We start from the raw sequence: 17,348 nt of genomic DNA on the forward strand, positions 1-17,348 counted from the left end.
GGTCAATGGAAGTCAGCAGAGGAGGGGGAACCTCCAGACTTTGGGGCTTGGGCTGCAAGTGTGCGGCTGGGGCCTCCTGCAAGAGCCCCCTGGGCACTTTCGGGTGCCGTTGGATGTCTGCAAAGACGCCTGCGAGTTTGGGACATCATGAGCAGCACTGCCAGCCTCCTGGAGATGCAACCCCCATGGGCGCCTCCCAAAGCAGAAGTGTCCTGGCCAGCCCCAGCACCATCCTGCCCCGCCACACTCGAAGACGGTGCATGTCAAGACTCCAGTGGGCCCCCCGGGGAGGGGTGCCAGGCACCCCGCATCCTCTCTTGCTGGGAGTGGTGCTGCCCTGCCGGCAAGGGCAGTTTGCCCCGCTTGGCAGGGAGCTCAGTGCCAAGGCTGTGGAGGTGACTTGTCACCGCTGAGGGCACAGCAGGCCACCATCGCCAGAGTGCCAGGACTGTCGAACAGCGAGCCGGCTGGTGGCAAGGCTGAGGAAGGCAGCAAGAGGAGGCAAAATGCTTGTGAAATGGGGAGCTGCGGCCTGGTGGGAGGTGCTGGCAGAGACGTGGTGTGGCCATCGTGTTGAAGGAGTGTCGGCGACTTGGACGCCACGGAGGACAGCGGGGAGGCTCAGACCTGCCGTGCTGGGAGCAGACAGCTCCTTTCTTGCCCACAGGGAGAAGCCGGCTCTCTGATGCGTTTGCGGGCGGTCTGTGACCCTGAAGCCATGTGTGTGAAGGGATGGGGCAGGGGGAGAGGCCGCCGATGCTGCCAGCCACGCTGTGCAGCCTCCCTCCCAGCTGGGCAAAGGCCATCTGCAGCCACCAGCGGTCCCGCAGCACCGCGGGCAGAGCCAGGGCCAGGACCACCCCGGCAGGTTCATCTCTGGAGGCTTCTGGCCTCCGGTCAGGACCTTCTCCTCTCCCCTCCTTTGCTCCCACCGGTCTCTACCTCCCTTGTCACCCTCCCTTCCCCCCCTGCCTTGCCCCTGTCCCCCCCACGGTGACTCCACAGCTGCCCCTGAGTCGTGTTGCAGCACCTCCTGCCCTAGTCCTCTGGCTCTCCACCGCAGAGAAGCTCCTCTTCTCTCCCAGCTTCACGGTGGCACCAGCGCAGCCCCCCTCCCCTCCCCGCCCGCCACGGAGGTGACAGCCGGAGAGGTATGCGAGCCCCATCTGCTTCGTAGTGCTGCCGTGGCGTGCTGCCTGCCCGCCTGCCTGCGGCACGCTGCCCGCCCGCTGCCCGCTCCCCGCCCCTCTCGGCTGGCCCTGGCTGCCTTCTCTTTAGTTTTGCTTTGCAGCGCTGCGGTCGTGCCGTGAGCGGTGACCTGGGATCCCGGCCGCCGCCGGCCGCGCCACCCGCGCCTGGGGACCCGCGGGTGGGAGCAGTGACCACTCCCCCCCGTGTTGTGTGTGTCCCCCTCCTCTGGCAGGGCCTTCGTCTACCTGAGCAACCTCCTCTACCCCGTGCCCCTGGTCCACCGCGTGGCCATCGTCAGCGAGAAGGGCGAGGTTAAAGGCTTCCTGCGCGTGGCCGTTCAGGCCATCTCAGGTAGGAGGGGGACTCCCCTCCCCAAAATGTGCCCCTGGCATCCCCTGTGCCCCCCACGCCAGCTCACCCCCATCCCTCCTCCAGCGGATGAGGAAGCTCCCGACTATGGCTCCGGTGTGCGGCAGTCGGGGACAGCCAAGATATCCTTCGATGACCAGCACTTTGAGAAGGTATGGTGGCGGCTGGCTCTTGGTGGGTGCCTGGGGACTGCAGACCCCTGCCTGCCACAGCAGTGCTTCCCCCTGGGGACCTCCGGACTCCCAGAGGTGCAGGCATCACGCTGAAGGGATCATGTTCCCAGTCCACGAGGCAGCCCTCTGGCACCCACCGATGCACCCCACTCTTGCCCGTGTCCCAGGGTGGGCTGCAGTGGGATGGGAGGGGAGAGCTGGAGGTGCCCCGGTGCTCAGGGCGCTGGCGGACCACCTCGGGGACCACCAGCATCCCTGAGCCCCGCTCCTGGTGCAGTTCCAGTCAGAGTCGTGCCCAGCTGTGGGGATGTCTCGCTCGGGGACCTCCCAGGAGGAGCTGCGCATCGTCGAAGGCCAGGGGCAGGTCAGCGACATGGGTCCCTCCGCTGACGAAGTCAACAACAACACCTGCGCAGGTGAGGGGGTGCTGAGAAGCAGTTGGGGAGCAACCCCCTGCCTTGGCACCCAGCTTCCTGTGCCTGCCCAAGCATTAAAAGCCTGCTGTCCCAGTGCGGGGCTGCTGGCAGACACCAAGGGGGGGGTGACCCTCATGCCTTGCTGAGGACCCTCCCCTCCCCGTAGTGACCCCAGAGGACCTTCTCCTGGACAGCCCGGAGAAACCCACGCCAGATGGGCCGCTGGAGACGGCTCTGGACCACCTGAAGCTGGGCAGCATCTTCACTTTCCGTGTGACAGTCCTGCAAGCCTCCAGCATCTCTGCAGAATACGCAGACATCTTCTGCCAGTTCAAGTGAGCCCCTTGTGCCCCCCCAGCCTCACATCTCCCGCCCTGCTCTGGCCATCACCTCGGAGCTGGTGGTGAACGTTGGGGAGCCCCACCCCCACCAGCTCGGAGCCCTTCATGGATGGGGATGCAGGATGGCTGCAGGATGAGCCCATGTGCTTGTCTGGTACCTTGTTTGGTCACTGGCAGAAGGCAGGGAGAGGTTCTCATTGGCTTCAGGGGGGTCCTGCGACAGTCCAGGGTGCGGGCAGCAGCCCTGGGGGGAGCAGGCTCTTCTCCTGGCCCCTGCCCTCTCTCCCCTCCCTGCGCCATCGTGTCCCCATTCTGCAGCCCCTGAGCCACCTCCTTTCCCTCCACAGCTTCATCCATCGCCACGACGAGGCCTTTTCGACAGAGCCCTTGAAGAACACAGGACGGGGGCCACCACTGGGCTTCTATCACGTCCAAAACGTGTGTACCCCTTCCCTGCCCACACCCATCACCCCCACAGCTGCCAGGGTCTCCGCAGGACCATTGGCCGGATCTTCTCCCCTGGGGAGCAGCTTCCTCCTGGCTTTCCCAGCCCATCACAGCCACCCAGCTAAGCCAACCTTAGACAAGGTGGATGTGTGGGAGAAAGACCAGAAGCTGCTACTCTGCCCAAAAAGGCTGGGATTTCATGGCAGTGGTCTTGGTGGGGAGAGCATTCCCCAGGCCACGTGGAAGGGGATGGGTGAGGGGTGCAGGGGATCAGACAGGCTTGCACCCTCCCACCTCCCTGGTGTTGTTGCTGGCTGCAGCCCTTTCCCAGCTAAACTGTGCCATCAACAGCTCTTTCTCTTCCAGATCGCTGTGGAGGTGACCAAGTCCTTCATTGAATACATCAAGAGCCAACCGATTGTATTTGAAGTCTTTGGGCACTACCAGCAGCACCCCTTCCCGCCCCTCTGCAAGGACGTCCTGAGGTGGGTGCAGCTGGCTCCCTGGTGGGGACCCAGCGAAAGGGGGGGCAGGTGGCGGGAGGGGGTGGCCCCGGGGTGGAGGTGGGGTTTGAGGGTCCCTGTGAATGCTTTAACTGAACCGGTTCTCTCTGCAGTCCACTGAGGCCATCCCGGCGCCACTTCCCCCGTGTGATGCCGCTCTCCAAACCAGGTAGGACCTGGCCTCCTGCCTCTCTGCCTGCCCATGGTCCCCATGATGAGTGCAAGGTCCCCTTTCCCAGGGGGACCAATTAGGACCCCAGGGGCACCACAAAATGTATGGTGGGCCAGAGCACCCAGAAGCCCTTGGCACCCATTCCCGCAGCACCCGGCTGATGCGAAGCCCCATTCTTACCTCCTGTGGAGTGGCAGGGAGGAGCCTACCCACCCTTGATGGCTCAGATTGCCTCCCAGCCCCACCATGCCACAGGCTACAGGGTCCCCACTGTGCTCTGGCCACCAAGACCTGAGTTGCTGTGGTTTGGCTGACCACCGTGGTTTGCTGTGTGATCCCCACGCTGGCACCGGGGGACCCTCCCTCTGGCTGTCCCCGAGTGATTCCTGGAGCAGCGCTGCATGGTTTAGGATGTGTCCTTGCCGGGGCTGTGGGATCAGGCTGTGCAGCTCGGGGGTGGGTGAGGCTGGCTGCATCCTGACACCCTCGCTGCTCCGCGATGGGCATGGGAGAAGGCATGCTGGTGGTCAGGGAGGACCCCGGGATGAGGCTGTCCCCCTCTGCACTCCATGTGTCTCCCTGCACTTCCTGCCTGCTCTGCCCTTACCCTGCCTGCTGCACGTACCTCACTCCAAACGCCAGCGGTGAGCTCGCCCTTTCAGCTGTCTTTCCCACCCTCTGCAGTGCCTGCGACGAAGCTGAGCACCATGACTCGGCCCAGCGCCGGCCCATGCCAGTGCAAGTATGACCTGATGGTCTTCTTCGAGATCTGTGAGCTGGAGGCCAACGGCGAGTAAGTCCTGCTGGAAAGGGGAGCAGGAAGGAAAGGGAGGCAGCGTGGTGATTTTCCCAGTGCTCGGCACTTCTGGGCAGGCTGACGGGGCTCTGTGTCACGCCACAATCCTCTCTTCCAGCTACATCCCTGCCGTTGTGGACCACCGCGGAGGCATGCCGTGCCATGGGACCTTCCTCCTCCACCAGGTACTCCCTCCCTGAGATGCCGTCCTGGCTCTGGCTCCTGCCGGGAGCTGTGTTAACCACTGTCTCTTCTTTTTGGCCTCGTGGGTCTCAGGGCATCCAGAGGAGAATCACTGTCACCTTGGTGCACGAAACAGGCAGCCTCATCCGCTGGAAGGAAGTGCGGGAGCTGGTTGTGGGTAAGCTGAGCCAGGCTGGGTGGGCTGTGAACCACCCCCAGCTTGTCGAGCTCCTGAGCATCCTCCTCTCAGGCTGTTTCTCACCCACGTTCCCACGCGGGGCTTTGTGCCTCGTCTTCCCTCCTACCCTGCAATAGCAAAGTGGCGGGTGACACTGGGACGCTGTGTGGGCAGGGTGCCTTGGTCCTGGCCACCGCCTCTGGGAGCTGGACCAGGACCTCCAGACCTGAGTGGCCAAGTGCCAGGCGGCCGCTGCCTGTGACAGGGGTGCTGCTGGGGGCTGCAGGCAGGTTGGGCCATCCCTGCCCCTTGTGGGGACCCTCACAGGGCCACTGCCTTTCGCCTGAGCGGCATCCCTGTGCTGTGCTTGCAGGTCGGATTCGGAACACCCCAGAAGCAGACGAGTCTCTCATTGACCCCAACATCCTGTCCCTGAACATCCTTTCCTCTGGGTACATCCACCCCTCCCAAGACGACCGGTGCGTGCCGCTTCTTCTCTTGCTCTTCCCTCGCTGTGGTGAGGGCTGGGAGCAGGGTGTGGGGTGCCCCTCTCTCCCGTGGGGGGGCTCTCAGACCTGTTGCTGCTTTGGGTGGGGGGGGCTTTTCTGGAGCTGCAGAGGGTCTTGGGGTTCAGGGCTGCCAGCCCCCTTCCTCCTCCTCCTCCCTGAGGCCTTTCTGCACCTGGCTTTGGCACTACAGGGAATTTGGGTGGGCGTCCTGCTCTTCAGTGCTGGCTGTGACCGACAGCACAGGATGTACTGACCCTGTGGCTGGAGGGGACCTGCCACCAAAGGGCTCTTTGTCCTCTGTCCCAGCAAACTTGCTGGAAAGGCCACTTGATTCCCATAGCTGGTCCCCGTCTGTGCAGGGGTGATGCAGGAAAGCCATCCCCCATCACCGCCAGGGGACTTTGGGGATGCCTGCCCCTTCATGCCTGTCGCAGGGGGCTGTGTCCCTGCTGGGGGTTTGGCAGGGGTGCGGGAGCAGTGGGGCTGGAGGTTTTTTATCTCCGAGATCTCCGTGGCTGGGTCCTGCGGTGGTGGTGGGGAGCGGTGAGTGCGGTGGGCAGAGCTCTCCTCTGCACTGGGGCTGCTGTCAGAACCTGGGGGGCTGGAAGAGAGTCTCTGGCCAGAATGTGTGTGTGTGGGCAGCCGTGACAAGACGGGGACAGTCGTTGGCAGCGCCAGGAGCAGTCGCACCGGTCCTGGGCTGTGCGCGTGGCACTTGCTGGTGTAGGAGCATCCTGATGGGGAGTGGGGACCGCTTTTCCCCTCGTTTTCTTCGGGGTCACCCAAGGCAGGGTGTTTTTGGTGGGGATGACGGGGGTCTGGATGGGAGATGCTGGCCTGCAGCACTCCCAGGGCACAATGGAGCGACAGGCACGCAGTACCCGGGCGGCAGAGCTGAATCACAGGGTCGGGTGTTCGTGCGAGTGTCGGACCAGGAGATTTTGGCACAGCCATGGGGACAACAGAGCAAGGCCAGGCAGGGACAGTTGGGCAAGGAGTGCTTGGCCTGGCAGAGCTGTAGTGCTTTTTGCTGGGCTGCTGGGAGCTGGGTGGCTCCTGGGGCTGTGCTGTTGTATGTCGGCTCCTGATATGGCTGGATGGTCCCGGGTGCAGCCAGATCAGATCTTCAGCATCTCTAGTGGAGCCTGGCAGGGGGGATGTGCCTCCTGCTTCTGCCTTCCCCCCCACAGGTCCTGCAGGTCAATAGGACATAGCTCGGGCTGGGGGGAGGCTTGGGGTCTGGAGAGAAGCAGGGAGGTGAGGGGCTTGGCTTTTGCAAGAGCCTGCCTCACCTGCACGCTCAGAGGGTCTGTGCCTCAGGGCCAGCCCCGATCTGGGGCCGTGGGCTGGCGTGCACACCGTATCCGTCCTGTGTCCATCCTGTCAAGCATGCCCAGGGCTGGGCAGGGGGAGGAGGGGGCAGCTGGCTTCCCGTGGGATGCCAAGAAGCCCTCGCTGCAACCCCCTCCCCGCTTCATCCTGCATGCTCCGGCTCCAGCAGCCTGCAAGGACGGGCAGAGGGAGGGCAGTGGGCAGTGCTAGGGCCCACTACATCCTCCTCCCCAGCTGCTTGTACTCCCTGCTTCGCTGCCTTACGCCACACAGCCTCCATCGCCCAGAGCAGCCCTGGCTCCCCTCCCCAGCCTCCCCAGTCCCCCGGAGCTGCTCAGGAGGAGACCGGGGGAGCGGTACAGCTCCCTCCCTGGCACCCATCCATCCCTGCGTTGAGTGCCCAGGGAGGAGGTGCAGGGGGCAGCGCCAAGGGTCCCCCCTCGCTTCTCTCCGCTGCTGCTGCCCATCCAAGCCCACACTAACCATGTGATTGTTTTGTGTTTTCGCAGGCAGTTTCTTGATTCGGATATGCCTAGGTATTATTTGTTTCCATTGGTTTTTTTTCCACCCCCCTTCCTCTCTCTCTTCTTTCTTTCTCCCCCCTTGCCTCGGTGGGCTCACTTCCACTGGAGGCAGCACTTGGACAACCAGCCCCCCATCCCTCCACACAACCCACCCCTCCTCCCTCCCACCCTGGCACCTCTCGCTCACTCGGCCCCTTTCGCTGTTTGTTTGGGCCGCGCTCTCGCTGGCTGCCGCTCCCCCTCGCACGCCTGCGTCCCCATCGCCTGATTTGGGTTTTCTTCTTGCTTTTTGACTTCGCTGCTCTCCCATCTCTCTGGCATCTGGGGCCAAGCGTGCCGCCCCCTCATCGCCTCCTGCCCCAGCCCCAGCTCAGCCCCCAGTGCCACTTGGAGTAGCCGCAGGGCTGGTGCGGACTGCGGCGGGGGCTTTGGGGTGCCTCCAGCCCTCACCCAGGCACCTGGCGATGATAACACGATCGACCCGCGGGCGTAGGTGCGGCATACGGGCTGTGTGCGTCTGTACACAGGTGTGATGGTGGATGTGCGTACCCGTACGGGGCACAGACTGTGAATACCCCTGTGTAAGGGGGGGAGCAGCTGTTTGGAGATGGGGGATGTTCAGCAGGGACCACAGGGTGAGCCTGGCATGCCACGCGTGGGTGAGAGCCGCCCAACCCGGGTGCTCTCACCAGCCCCTAGACCAGCGCGTCACAAAGGCCCTGGAGGAGGGGGAATCCCACCACCATGGCCCGTGGCAGAAGAGGGGGATGCATCTCTGATGAACAAGAGGGAACGGCTTTAAACTGCAACAGGGGAGGTTCAGACTGGACATGAGGAAAAAATGTTTCCCAGAAAGAGTGGTCAGAGAGTGGAATAGGCTGCCCAGGGAGGGGGTGGAGTCACCATCCCTGGGGGTGTTTAAGGGCCGTTTGGATGAGCAGTGGGGGGATGTGGGGTAGGGGAGAACTTTGTAGAGTAGGGCTGAGGGTTGGACTCGATGATCCCAAGGGTCTTTTCCAACCTGAATGATTCTGTGATCTGGGAGACAGAGGATGGGGTCCCCTGAGTCTCCCAGTGGGCTCTGCAGCTGTGTGCCCAGGAGGTTGCCCTCTCTACAGCCAGCTCTGCTCAGAGGTGCCCGAGAGCAGAGCTGTCCCTCCAGTGGCACCCGGGGTGCAGGTGGACGGATCTGGTGTGGATCCAGCCCTCTGCTGCAGGAGACATGGACTCGCGCTGGCATTGCCCATGGGCTCTCGGCATAGTGATGCTCTCCCTGTGGACCTGGGGATGGGCCAAGAAATTATCTCCCACTGTGTAGGTGGTGGTGGGAGAGCTGGTCCCTGCTCCCGACAGGCACCTTCCCTGGGGGGCTGCGCTGGGCAGGAGCTCCTTGCCCTGGGATGGCAGTGAGGGCAGAGTTCAGGGGATGCAGAGCAAACGTGCTCACTTCCCAGCTGCTGGACTGTGAGAAAGGTGGGAGGCAGAGGGTGTTCACCCAAGCAGGTAAACCTCTGCTGCCCTTGCCAAGCTCCTTCTGGGCTCTAATTCGGGGTCCAGCTAGGCAGGAGTTCCTCTAGCCAGAGGTGCTTATATGGGACGAGTCCCCTCGGGAGGGGCCCCCTTTCTCATGGCCCGACTCCTGCGCCACCCCCGTATGAACGATGCTTTCTGACCTTTCGTTTTTCTGTGTGTGTACGTGTGTGTGTTTGTCCTTGGGTCGCCTTCCACTTATAGCATTTCGTTTGGAAATGACACTAGGTATTTCGCGTGCACCTGCTCGGTCTGGTCCCTCCTGCTTTTCTCTCTTTCTCCTTTGCCTCCTCCCTTTGCTTTTTGCTCTTCCCCCACTACCCTGAGGCTCCTCTTCTCCTCCCTGGGGAGCAGTCTCTTCTCAAGTGACCCGTGTCTGCAAAGTGATCCTTTGACTTGGCTCTGTCTCATGTGGGTTTTTTTAATGTGTTTTATACACCTTCTGAAAGCGTCGCTCTCCCTCTTCTTCCAATGCGGGGGCAATCACAGCCGAGAGCCTCTCCCCGCTCCTTCCGACTGCCCCGGCTCTTGTTAAAGGAGCCCCTCAGCTACCTGGATGCTGCTTCGGGGACGTTCTGAAGTGTCCTTGTTGAGACATCGCTCAGCCACGACTGCCTGAGGATGCTCAGGCAGGATCTGGGGCTGCGGCAGCTCTGGGTGGCTTTGGGGAGTGGGTGTCCCATAACCCCAAGGCTGGCCCAGGAGGGAGCCCAGGAGCAGGGCAGGGGGTGAAAGGGGATCCTCCATGCTCTCAAACCGGAGCTGCCTCCCGCTTCCCCCTGCCTCAGTTGCTTGACCCGAAGGCCACTCTTGCTCCGGGCAGCTGCGCCATCCTTACAGCACCCCATAGGCACTGGGTGAGTGGGGCTGGGTGTCCCCCACTCCTTCTCCCAGCATGGGAGCCCTGGAAAACACAGCGAGGGGAGTGAGGAAACCTGGTGGGAATGGGGCTGGCAATCAGGGCAGAGCAGGAGCCAGGGGAGACAGCTCGACAGGGGCCAGCCACCAAATCCTGGTCCCCAGGTCCCGCTGGGGCTCAGGGCTGGCAGACAGGGGCAGGCCTGGGGAAGAGGACCTAGCTGGCGGGGGGCTGCTCTCCCAGGGGCAGGCGGGCAGCAACCCCCAGTGCTGAGCATCCTCCTTCCTTTCCCTTCTGGCTGTTGTCACCTGAACAGTGACAGCCGCTCCTGACGGGGGCTGGGAGGTGCTGTGTGCCCTGGGCTGGATGGTGGGGACCTGGCCTGGGTGTGCTGGGGGGGGCAGCCCCCCACTCTGAGCACGGGGGGTGGGGCATGCACCCTCTTTTGCCCTCCTTTGCTTTCCCAGCCTGCCCTGCCTTGCCTGCACCCCAGCTGAGCCCCAACTCCTCTCACGGTCCCTCCTCTCCAAAACCCCAGTCTGTCGGCCGTTTTGAGGGTGCCATGTCCCCTTCCCACCACGCCTTGTCCCCCTTTGTGTTGAGCCTGCGTCCTATGGAGTGGCTGTCCCCATCTGTCCCTGCCGCGTGTGCATGTCTGTGTGTCCTTGGCAGGCCTGCTGCAGCGCTGCAGGGGGGGACAATGGCATCTCCTTGCTCGCTTGCCTGGGGGTCTGGGGGGGTTGTTTTACCGGTTCCGCTATTTTTTTTCGGCAGGACTTTCTACCAGTTTGAGACAGCGTGGGATAGCTCCATGCACAACTCGCTGCTGCTCAACCGTGTCACCCCATACCGGGAGAAAATCTACATCACCCTTTCTGCCTACATTGAGGCAAGGAGCTTAGTTGGGGCCATTATAATGCCAACAAAGTCTGGTATTTCCCCCACTGTTGGGGGGTGTGAAGCCCTCCTTAGCTGGCGCTGATGCTAATGGGGTGCAGGATTCAACCTCGTGCTTGGGGACCCTGTGGGACCCCAGGAGTGGGAACTGCTGGGCACCGGGGGTGGGAGAGATCCACTGGGCTGCCAAGCCACAGCCCCCCTTGACGCCTCCCCCCCTGCCCTGCTGCAGATGGAGAACTGCACTCAGCCCGCCGTCATCACCAAAGACTTCTGCATGGTTTTCTACTCCCGGGACGCCAAGCTTCCTGCCTCCCGCTCCATCCGCAACCTTTTCGGCAGCGGCAGCCTGCGAGCTTCCGAGAGGTACTGGGATGCTCCTGCCTTTCTGGGGGAGCAGAGCCATCATGCGGGGACTGGAGCCCTCCTGGGGCATCAGTGGGGGTGTGGGGATGGGGCAGAGCTGATAATACCTTGTCTCCCTTTGCTCACAGCAACCGCGTGACAGGAGTCTATGAGCTCAGCCTCTGCCGCGTGGCTGATGCTGGCAGCCCAGGTGGGTGCCGCGCCTCTGCCTGGGTGTTCACCGTGAGGCTGGGAGGCACGGCATGGTGTCTGGGGTCGGGGCTGTGCATCTGTCCCCCCCAGCCACGCATCTGTCCCCGCAGGCATGCAGAGACGGCGCCGGCGCGTGCTGGACACCTCCGTAGCCTACGTGCGGGGAGAGGAGAACCTGGCTGGCTGGCGGCCCCGCAGCGACAGCCTCATCCTTGACCATCAGTGGGAGCTGGAGAAACTCAGTCTCCTGCAAGAAGTAAGAGTCTGGGCTAGAAACAGGCCGAGGCTGTGCAATTTGCAGCGTGGCCCCTTGTCCTGCCGGGGTCGGTGGGATTCCCCACCCCGGGGGTCTCAGCCCTCCTGGGTGCGGGAGGAGGCAGGAGTGGGGCTGTGCTGCCGGTGCTCTCCTGGGCATCACTGCAGACCCAAAGCTGATGAGCAGACGGGGTTAATGGGGCCTGGGAAGTGAGGTCCCCGAAAGGATTCCTGGGGGAAGGGGCCACCCCTGAGCCTGGCTGCCTGTGCCCAGGTGGAGAAGACAAGGCACTACCTACTCCTGCGCGAGAAGCTGGAGATGACCCAGCGCCTGGGCCTGGAGACCCTGTCCCCCTGCTCCAGTGAGGACTCCGAGTCCCGAAGCACCTCCTGCGTCTCCTCCCCGCTCTCTGTCGACGGGGCCCCTGAGGGCCACACCTCTCCCCCTGAAACCCCCAGCGAGAGGCAGAAGGAGCTGGCCGTGAAGGTACCATCCTGCAGTATCCCCAGCTCGTGGGGATGAAGATGGGAAGGGGCTCCCACGGGGTGGCGGGGGGTTGTGGCAGGACAAAGCCCAAGGGGAGCAGGAGGAGGAGGGTGGAGGAAGGTGCCTCCCGCCCCAGCGTCCTCCTCTCTCCACAGTGCTTGCGCCTGCTCACGCACACCTTCAACAGGGAGTACAGCCACAGCCATGTCTGCATTAGCGCCAGTGAGAGCAAGGTACCGCTGCTGCCCTGGGCTCTGCCGGGCTGGCGGGGGCCGGGCGGGATGCGGGGCCAGTGGGGGCTGGCTGGGTGGGGGCTGGCTGGGTGGGGGCCGGATGCGCGCCATGGTGCAAGTGGTCCCTGCTCCTTCCGCTCGCCCTGGTGTTCCTGGAGCTGGTGGTTCTTGGGACTGTGCCAGGAGAGAACCCTGCTGGCCAGAGGTCTGGCCTCTCCCTGTATGAGCAGGCGCCTGGTCCTTTGCCTGTGCCTGGCTTTGGGCAGAAACTTCAGTCCACACCTCCACTCCTCCACAGCTGTCTGAAATGTCTGTGACCCTGATGAGAGATCCCTCCATGCCAGCTCTTGGGGTCACCACTCTCACCCCCTCCTCAACCTGCCCGTCGCTGGTGGAAGGACGCTACAATGCCATGGAGGTCAGGTAAGAAGGTGGCCGGGAGGTTCGGGTGACACCCCAGCATCCCCCAAGCAGGGCAGCTGTACCACTGGGACATAGTCCTGGTCGATGGGTGTTCCCCAGCTGTCAACTCTTCCTACATGCCGGTTTCTCCTCCCTCCCCAGACCCCCCCAGGTCTCCTCCAGGGCGGAAAGCCCTGAACTGGAGCCTGTGGTAGGAGAGCAGAAGAAGTCCCCAGCCTGCCGGCCTGAGGAGGAGAAGGAGCCCCAGCGTTTGCTGGTGCCTGACATCCAGGAGATCCGTGTCAGGTTGGAATGGCTGGGGCAGGCATCGAGGGGAGGGCCTTGGGGCTGGGGGGACCACGCCCTACCATTGCCACCTCCTCGTGATCTGTGTCCCGCCCTGACCTCGGTCCCTTCTGCAGCCCCATCGTCTCCAAAAAGGGCTACTTGCACTTCCTGGAGCCCCACACCAATGGGTGGGTGAAACGCTTTGTGGTGGTCCGGCGCCCGTACGTCTACATCTACAACTCGGACAAGGACGCGGTCGAGAGGGCCATTCTCAACCTCTCCAAGGCCCAGGTGGAGTACAGCGAGGACCAGCAGGCCATGCTTAAGGTAGGGTGCCAGGAGCCAGTCCCATTCTGTGCACCACCTTGGGTGAGGGACTCAGCCCTGTCTCTCCCCCAGCAGACCCCAAACACGTTTGCGGTGTGCACGGAGCACCGGGGCATCCTGCTGCAGGCAAGCAGTGACAAGGACATGCACGACTGGCTCTACGCCTTCAACCCCCTCCTGGCTGGGTCCATAAGGTATTGGGGACAGCTGGGGGAAGAGGGGGTGCAGGGAAGCTGTCGGTGGGGGGTCTGCAGGCAGCCGAGCATACTCCCTGCCCTGCTCCCAGTGCCCTCCCTGCTGCAGCCCCCCAGCCAGGCATGGGCAGCACCTCCCGTGCAGAGCTGTGCCTGGACGGGCTCTCTGCCAGCAAAACTCGGACCACATTTATCTTGATTTCAGCTCCTTCCCACTTAAATGCTTCAATCTAGGGTCAGATCCTGGCTGGTACAGAGGTGGTGGTGTGCTGAGTTCAAAACAAAATCTATGCCTGCCGGCAGGACACTAACCCTTCGCTGTTCTTGAGAGAATCTCACAAAGTTCTTGAGGCCATCTCAAGTGGCAGGACTAGGGGAATAGGAGTAAATGCACAGAAATTCGTGTGCTCTGGCTAGAGACATTAATCCCGTGTCCCTCCAGCTCTGGCTGGATTCTGAACCTGGGGGACCACACCTCTCCTTGGACACATCTCTGACACCTTTTTTCCCTTGTTCTCCAAATCAGATCCAAGCTGTCCAGAAGGAGAACAGCCCAGATGAGAATCTAACCTGTAAAACACCCTCCGCCTCATTCATCTGCCAACAGGATCAAGATAGCTGATTCTGTCTCAAGATTCCCATGTTAACGTCTGATCTCACACCATCTGCTGCCCCAGCTGTTTGCTCCATGGAGGGATCTGTCTCGATTCACACCTTCACGGGGGAAACTCACTTCCGTTCGTAGCTGCAAAAGCCTGGACCTGCCTGGGCAGGATTTCTTGTGTGTGTGCCATCTTCTGCCTGTCCCCCAATGGGTGACCTTCATGTCACACCATCTGTAACGCTCCAGAAAGGTCCCTGTCAGAGGGGAGGGAGCGAGGAGGGCGGTTTTGGCTAAAAGCTGGTCTTTGATCTACAGAGGTGGGAGTGCGGTAAAGCTCGGAGGTGGGATAGCAGGAGGAATTGCCTCCACGTGAAGGGAAAGTGGTAGTTTAGGTATGGGGATTTCCTAGTTTATTGATGTTTCTGCAAAAGACGGCAGGGTAAGATCAGGTGTTGGTAGTTTAAGATGATATTTATAAAGTATTTATTTCTATTTACGTCACAAAAATCCCATAAGTTGGGTCCTGGCCCTCAGACAATGCCTCCCCCAGGCAGGGGAGAGCCTTGGTGGTGGGCTGGGGTCCCGGAGCTGCCTTCCCCGGGACATCCTTGGCATGTACCCAGCAGCAGCGGAGCTCTCACCCTTGCTCCCCACCCTTCCCCAACCCTCTGCTTTGCTCCCCCTGCAGCTTAAACTACTTCTCCCCTGAGTGGTGGCTGGACAGCCCACCGTGTCTTCCCAAAGGAGGCAATTCCTACCTGCTTCATCTACCTCTGGGAGAGGGGAGCCCACCGTCTTGGCTGGCCAGGGCACCCACATCCACACGGATGGGTCACCTCTCTTCAGAGCTTGGTCCTGCTGGAGGGAAAAGGAGGGCTCTGGGGACGGCTCTGCCTGTCACCTCGTGCGGGGCTGTCCCTTCCCCCCCAAAAGCGTGTGGGCCAGCTCTACTATCCCGTCCTGGGAGCCCTGAGGAATTGTACAAACGGATTTCCCCCCATCTTAGGGCAGAATGTCAAGGGTCGCATCCCTGCGGGAAGTGTGGAGGTTCAGGTGGCTGCTTCCAAAGCCAGATGGGAGAGTTCCCCAGCAGCCAGGGCTAGGAATGACCACCCCAATCCGCAGGATCCTCATTGCCCTTTCCCAAAAGGGCTGTCACATCCCTTCTCATCCCAGCAGGGTGACAGGCTTGAAGCAGGTTGGAGTGGCAAGGGAGAGGCTGGCGTGGGGATGTCAGGGTGGAGATGGGACTTCTTTTTACTGTTGTAGCTGGTGTTTTCTCACTTCTCATCCCTTGCTGCAGAAGCAGGCACCCACCTCCTTCCCACCCTGCCTCCATTGGCACGTTAATCCAGGGGGCTTCCCATGGCAGAGGTGGTTTCACCAAAAAGACCTTCTCCAGCCATCACTGCTTCCCACCTCCCCCAGCAGCAGCTCTCCCTCTCCTTCTTCCGTCTCTCACCCATGGGGGGATGCTTTTGTTCAGGGCTTCCCGAGTGGCCGGCGGCAACTGGCACAGCTCCGGGCAGGAAGGCGAGCATCTTCCTCCGTGCATCTCCCGGGCACTCCCCCAGCTTCGCTGTCACGCCTTCATGGCTGACCTTCCCTCGCACAGCACGGCTGCGCCTTGGCTCTGCCGCACCTCCCCGCGCTGTCTGTGGTGTGTGTGTGTGGGTGTGTGTGTGTGTGTCGGATGTGGTGCCGTCTTCTCGTTACGCTCATGTCGTGGGGGGCACAGACAGGTAGGGACATGGCAGGTGGGCAGAGGCTTACAGGGTTCCCCTTGCTGTACGTCAGGTGCTGTTGAGCTTGGATTGCAGGTCACAGAAGGGTTTCTAGGATCCTTCCTGAGCCTCTGACAGTTCTGCCCCGCCTTGCTACAGCTCCTTGGGCATCTCACCCCGTCGCTTCAGCCTGAAGCTGTGGCAGGGTTCCTCCTCCCGGCTCTGCTCCCTGGGCAGGTGGCAGCTTGCCCATCCAGGGCAAGCTTCACCATCAAACTGGGTTATTTTTCCTGCTGTGATGCATTTTAGAGACCTGGAGGCCAACTCATGCCGTTTATGAAGGAAGAGGTGCCTGCCCGGGGGCACGGATGGGCAGAGCTGTGGCTGGGGTGAAGCAGAGGCCTGGGCTGTGGCATCCCAGCTCCCGTGCCCTGGGCAAGGACTTAGTACCATCCCAAATTTCAATGTAAGGGGCTAGGGGTGGAAACGCTGGGTGCCTCAGGGGAGAGGGGGGGCTCTTCCAGGGCAGCTTCTGGCAGAGACAGGACCCGTGTCTGCCAGGGACCAGACATGGGTTCACCAGCCACGGCTGGGCAGTGATGCCTGTGCTGCAGGTGAGGGGTGGCCGTGGGATGGGCATCCTCCAGCCGGAGCCGAAGCGTGCCTGAGGCCAGCAAACCTGCAGAGCAGACGGCTTGGCTGGGGGCCGCCGCACTCAGGGCTGCTCACTGGACGCCTGCAGCATCCCTGCGGGATGTCCCCGGCTCGTGGGCTACCCTTGCCGACTTACTGGCTCCACTCTCGCCAGCACCATGTGTTCCCCCCCTGGTCAGGCCCCTGTCCGCCTGTCCCCTCTACCACCACAGCCTCCCCCGGGATGAGGAACGCAAACCCGATACTTATGCACGACCGTAAGCTCCGTCAGAAGGGAAATTTCACAGGGGCACGGTAGTGTGGAGGGCAGGCGAGCACCAGCAGGCAGGCTGGGGGCCTGCAGAGGAGGGAGGCCGCCCTTCATGCCCTCTGGTTCCTGCCTGCGTGGCAGCACCCCCAGGCCCTCCCTGCCCTGTGCCTGGGGTTTGGTGCCTCGGGTCCCGGCCGTCCGCGCGCACGTGAGGCTTGTTTGGTTCTGAAATAAATGTGGTATTTAACGCAAACACCCCCACGCCACCGAGCTCTCCTTCCTGGGGCGGGTGGGCAGGTTGGGCGCCTCCAGGCCGGCAGCACAGTGGCCTGGAGCTGCGGGCGAGGAGTGAAACAAAGAAATTCACTCAACAGGCAGAATCCAATACAACCATTCAGCAGGAATTCTTTACCTGCAGCGCTGGGGTCGCCCTGGGGATTCTCCACCATAAGGGCTCCCAAGAACCAGCAAGGGACATCAGTTACACACACACAAATCATACATATTCATTAGATTTCCTGGGAAGGGCTGTCTCATGATAATGAGTTCCTGGAATTCATTTACATAGTTGTGGTGGTTACATAGTTGTGTGGCCAGACCCAGTACAATAGTGCAGGCATGCATAGTGGAAATAGGGTGAGGGGCTTCGGTGGTTGAGGGAAGAAGTAAGCAGTCTTCTTCACAGTGTTCGCTAGTGACCCTCTTTCCAGAGCCTGCCTGTGAAGTAAAGTCCAGGTTCCTCCTTCCTAAATCGGCAAGATCACCCTCCCTGGGTGGTATCTCTGGTCCTTTTGTCCGCGTTCCCCCGATCTCAGTTTGCCCAAGTGCCCACCGGAGGCCGCTGCCAGGGACTTATATGGGGAGTGTTTTACTTTTGTCTAGACAAAGAGGCCGAGGGAACACAGCTGAGGAGTCACTGGGCAACAAACACAAGCAAAACCTTCCTGCATCC

General features: G+C 61.9%; 1 protein-coding gene across 26 annotated transcripts in view; it reads left to right on the forward strand.

Moving 5' to 3' along the window:
• The window catches only part of KIF1A (kinesin family member 1A), a 41,901-nt gene extending 25,252 nt beyond the window's left edge, over nucleotides 1-16,649 (forward strand). For 6 of the 26 annotated variants that reach the window (XM_074878118.1, XM_074878132.1, XM_074878126.1 and 3 more), the window contains 24 exons: nucleotides 1,424-1,542; nucleotides 1,627-1,712; nucleotides 2,011-2,149; nucleotides 2,316-2,484; nucleotides 2,838-2,928; nucleotides 3,304-3,422; nucleotides 3,554-3,609; nucleotides 4,297-4,405; nucleotides 4,527-4,593; nucleotides 4,685-4,769; nucleotides 5,143-5,248; nucleotides 7,120-7,146; nucleotides 8,869-8,892; nucleotides 10,298-10,412; nucleotides 10,653-10,786; nucleotides 10,915-10,976; nucleotides 11,089-11,234; nucleotides 11,508-11,720; nucleotides 11,876-11,953; nucleotides 12,252-12,376; nucleotides 12,518-12,661; nucleotides 12,778-12,970; nucleotides 13,043-13,164; nucleotides 13,691-16,649. In XM_074878118.1, the coding sequence (XP_074734219.1) occupies nucleotides 1,424-1,542; nucleotides 1,627-1,712; nucleotides 2,011-2,149; nucleotides 2,316-2,484; nucleotides 2,838-2,928; nucleotides 3,304-3,422; nucleotides 3,554-3,609; nucleotides 4,297-4,405; nucleotides 4,527-4,593; nucleotides 4,685-4,769; nucleotides 5,143-5,248; nucleotides 7,120-7,146; nucleotides 8,869-8,892; nucleotides 10,298-10,412; nucleotides 10,653-10,786; nucleotides 10,915-10,976; nucleotides 11,089-11,234; nucleotides 11,508-11,720; nucleotides 11,876-11,953; nucleotides 12,252-12,376; nucleotides 12,518-12,661; nucleotides 12,778-12,970; nucleotides 13,043-13,164; nucleotides 13,691-13,733 (2,572 nt within the window). In that variant the 3' untranslated portion in view covers nucleotides 13,734-16,649. The remainder of the gene's footprint in view (nucleotides 1-1,423; nucleotides 1,543-1,626; nucleotides 1,713-2,010; nucleotides 2,150-2,315; nucleotides 2,485-2,837; nucleotides 2,929-3,303; nucleotides 3,423-3,553; nucleotides 3,610-4,296; nucleotides 4,406-4,526; nucleotides 4,594-4,684; nucleotides 4,770-5,142; nucleotides 5,249-7,119; nucleotides 7,147-8,868; nucleotides 8,893-10,297; nucleotides 10,413-10,652; nucleotides 10,787-10,914; nucleotides 10,977-11,088; nucleotides 11,235-11,507; nucleotides 11,721-11,875; nucleotides 11,954-12,251; nucleotides 12,377-12,517; nucleotides 12,662-12,777; nucleotides 12,971-13,042; nucleotides 13,165-13,690) is intronic. The other 20 variants (XM_074878125.1, XM_074878136.1, XM_074878129.1 and 17 more) reach the window with 7 other exon arrangements.
• The last annotated feature ends 699 nt before the right edge of the window (nucleotides 16,650-17,348 follow it).

This window comes from Strix uralensis, chromosome 9 (assembly GCF_047716275.1).
Source record: "Strix uralensis isolate ZFMK-TIS-50842 chromosome 9, bStrUra1, whole genome shotgun sequence".
In the NCBI taxonomy this organism is placed as follows: domain Eukaryota; kingdom Metazoa; phylum Chordata; class Aves; order Strigiformes; family Strigidae; genus Strix; species Strix uralensis.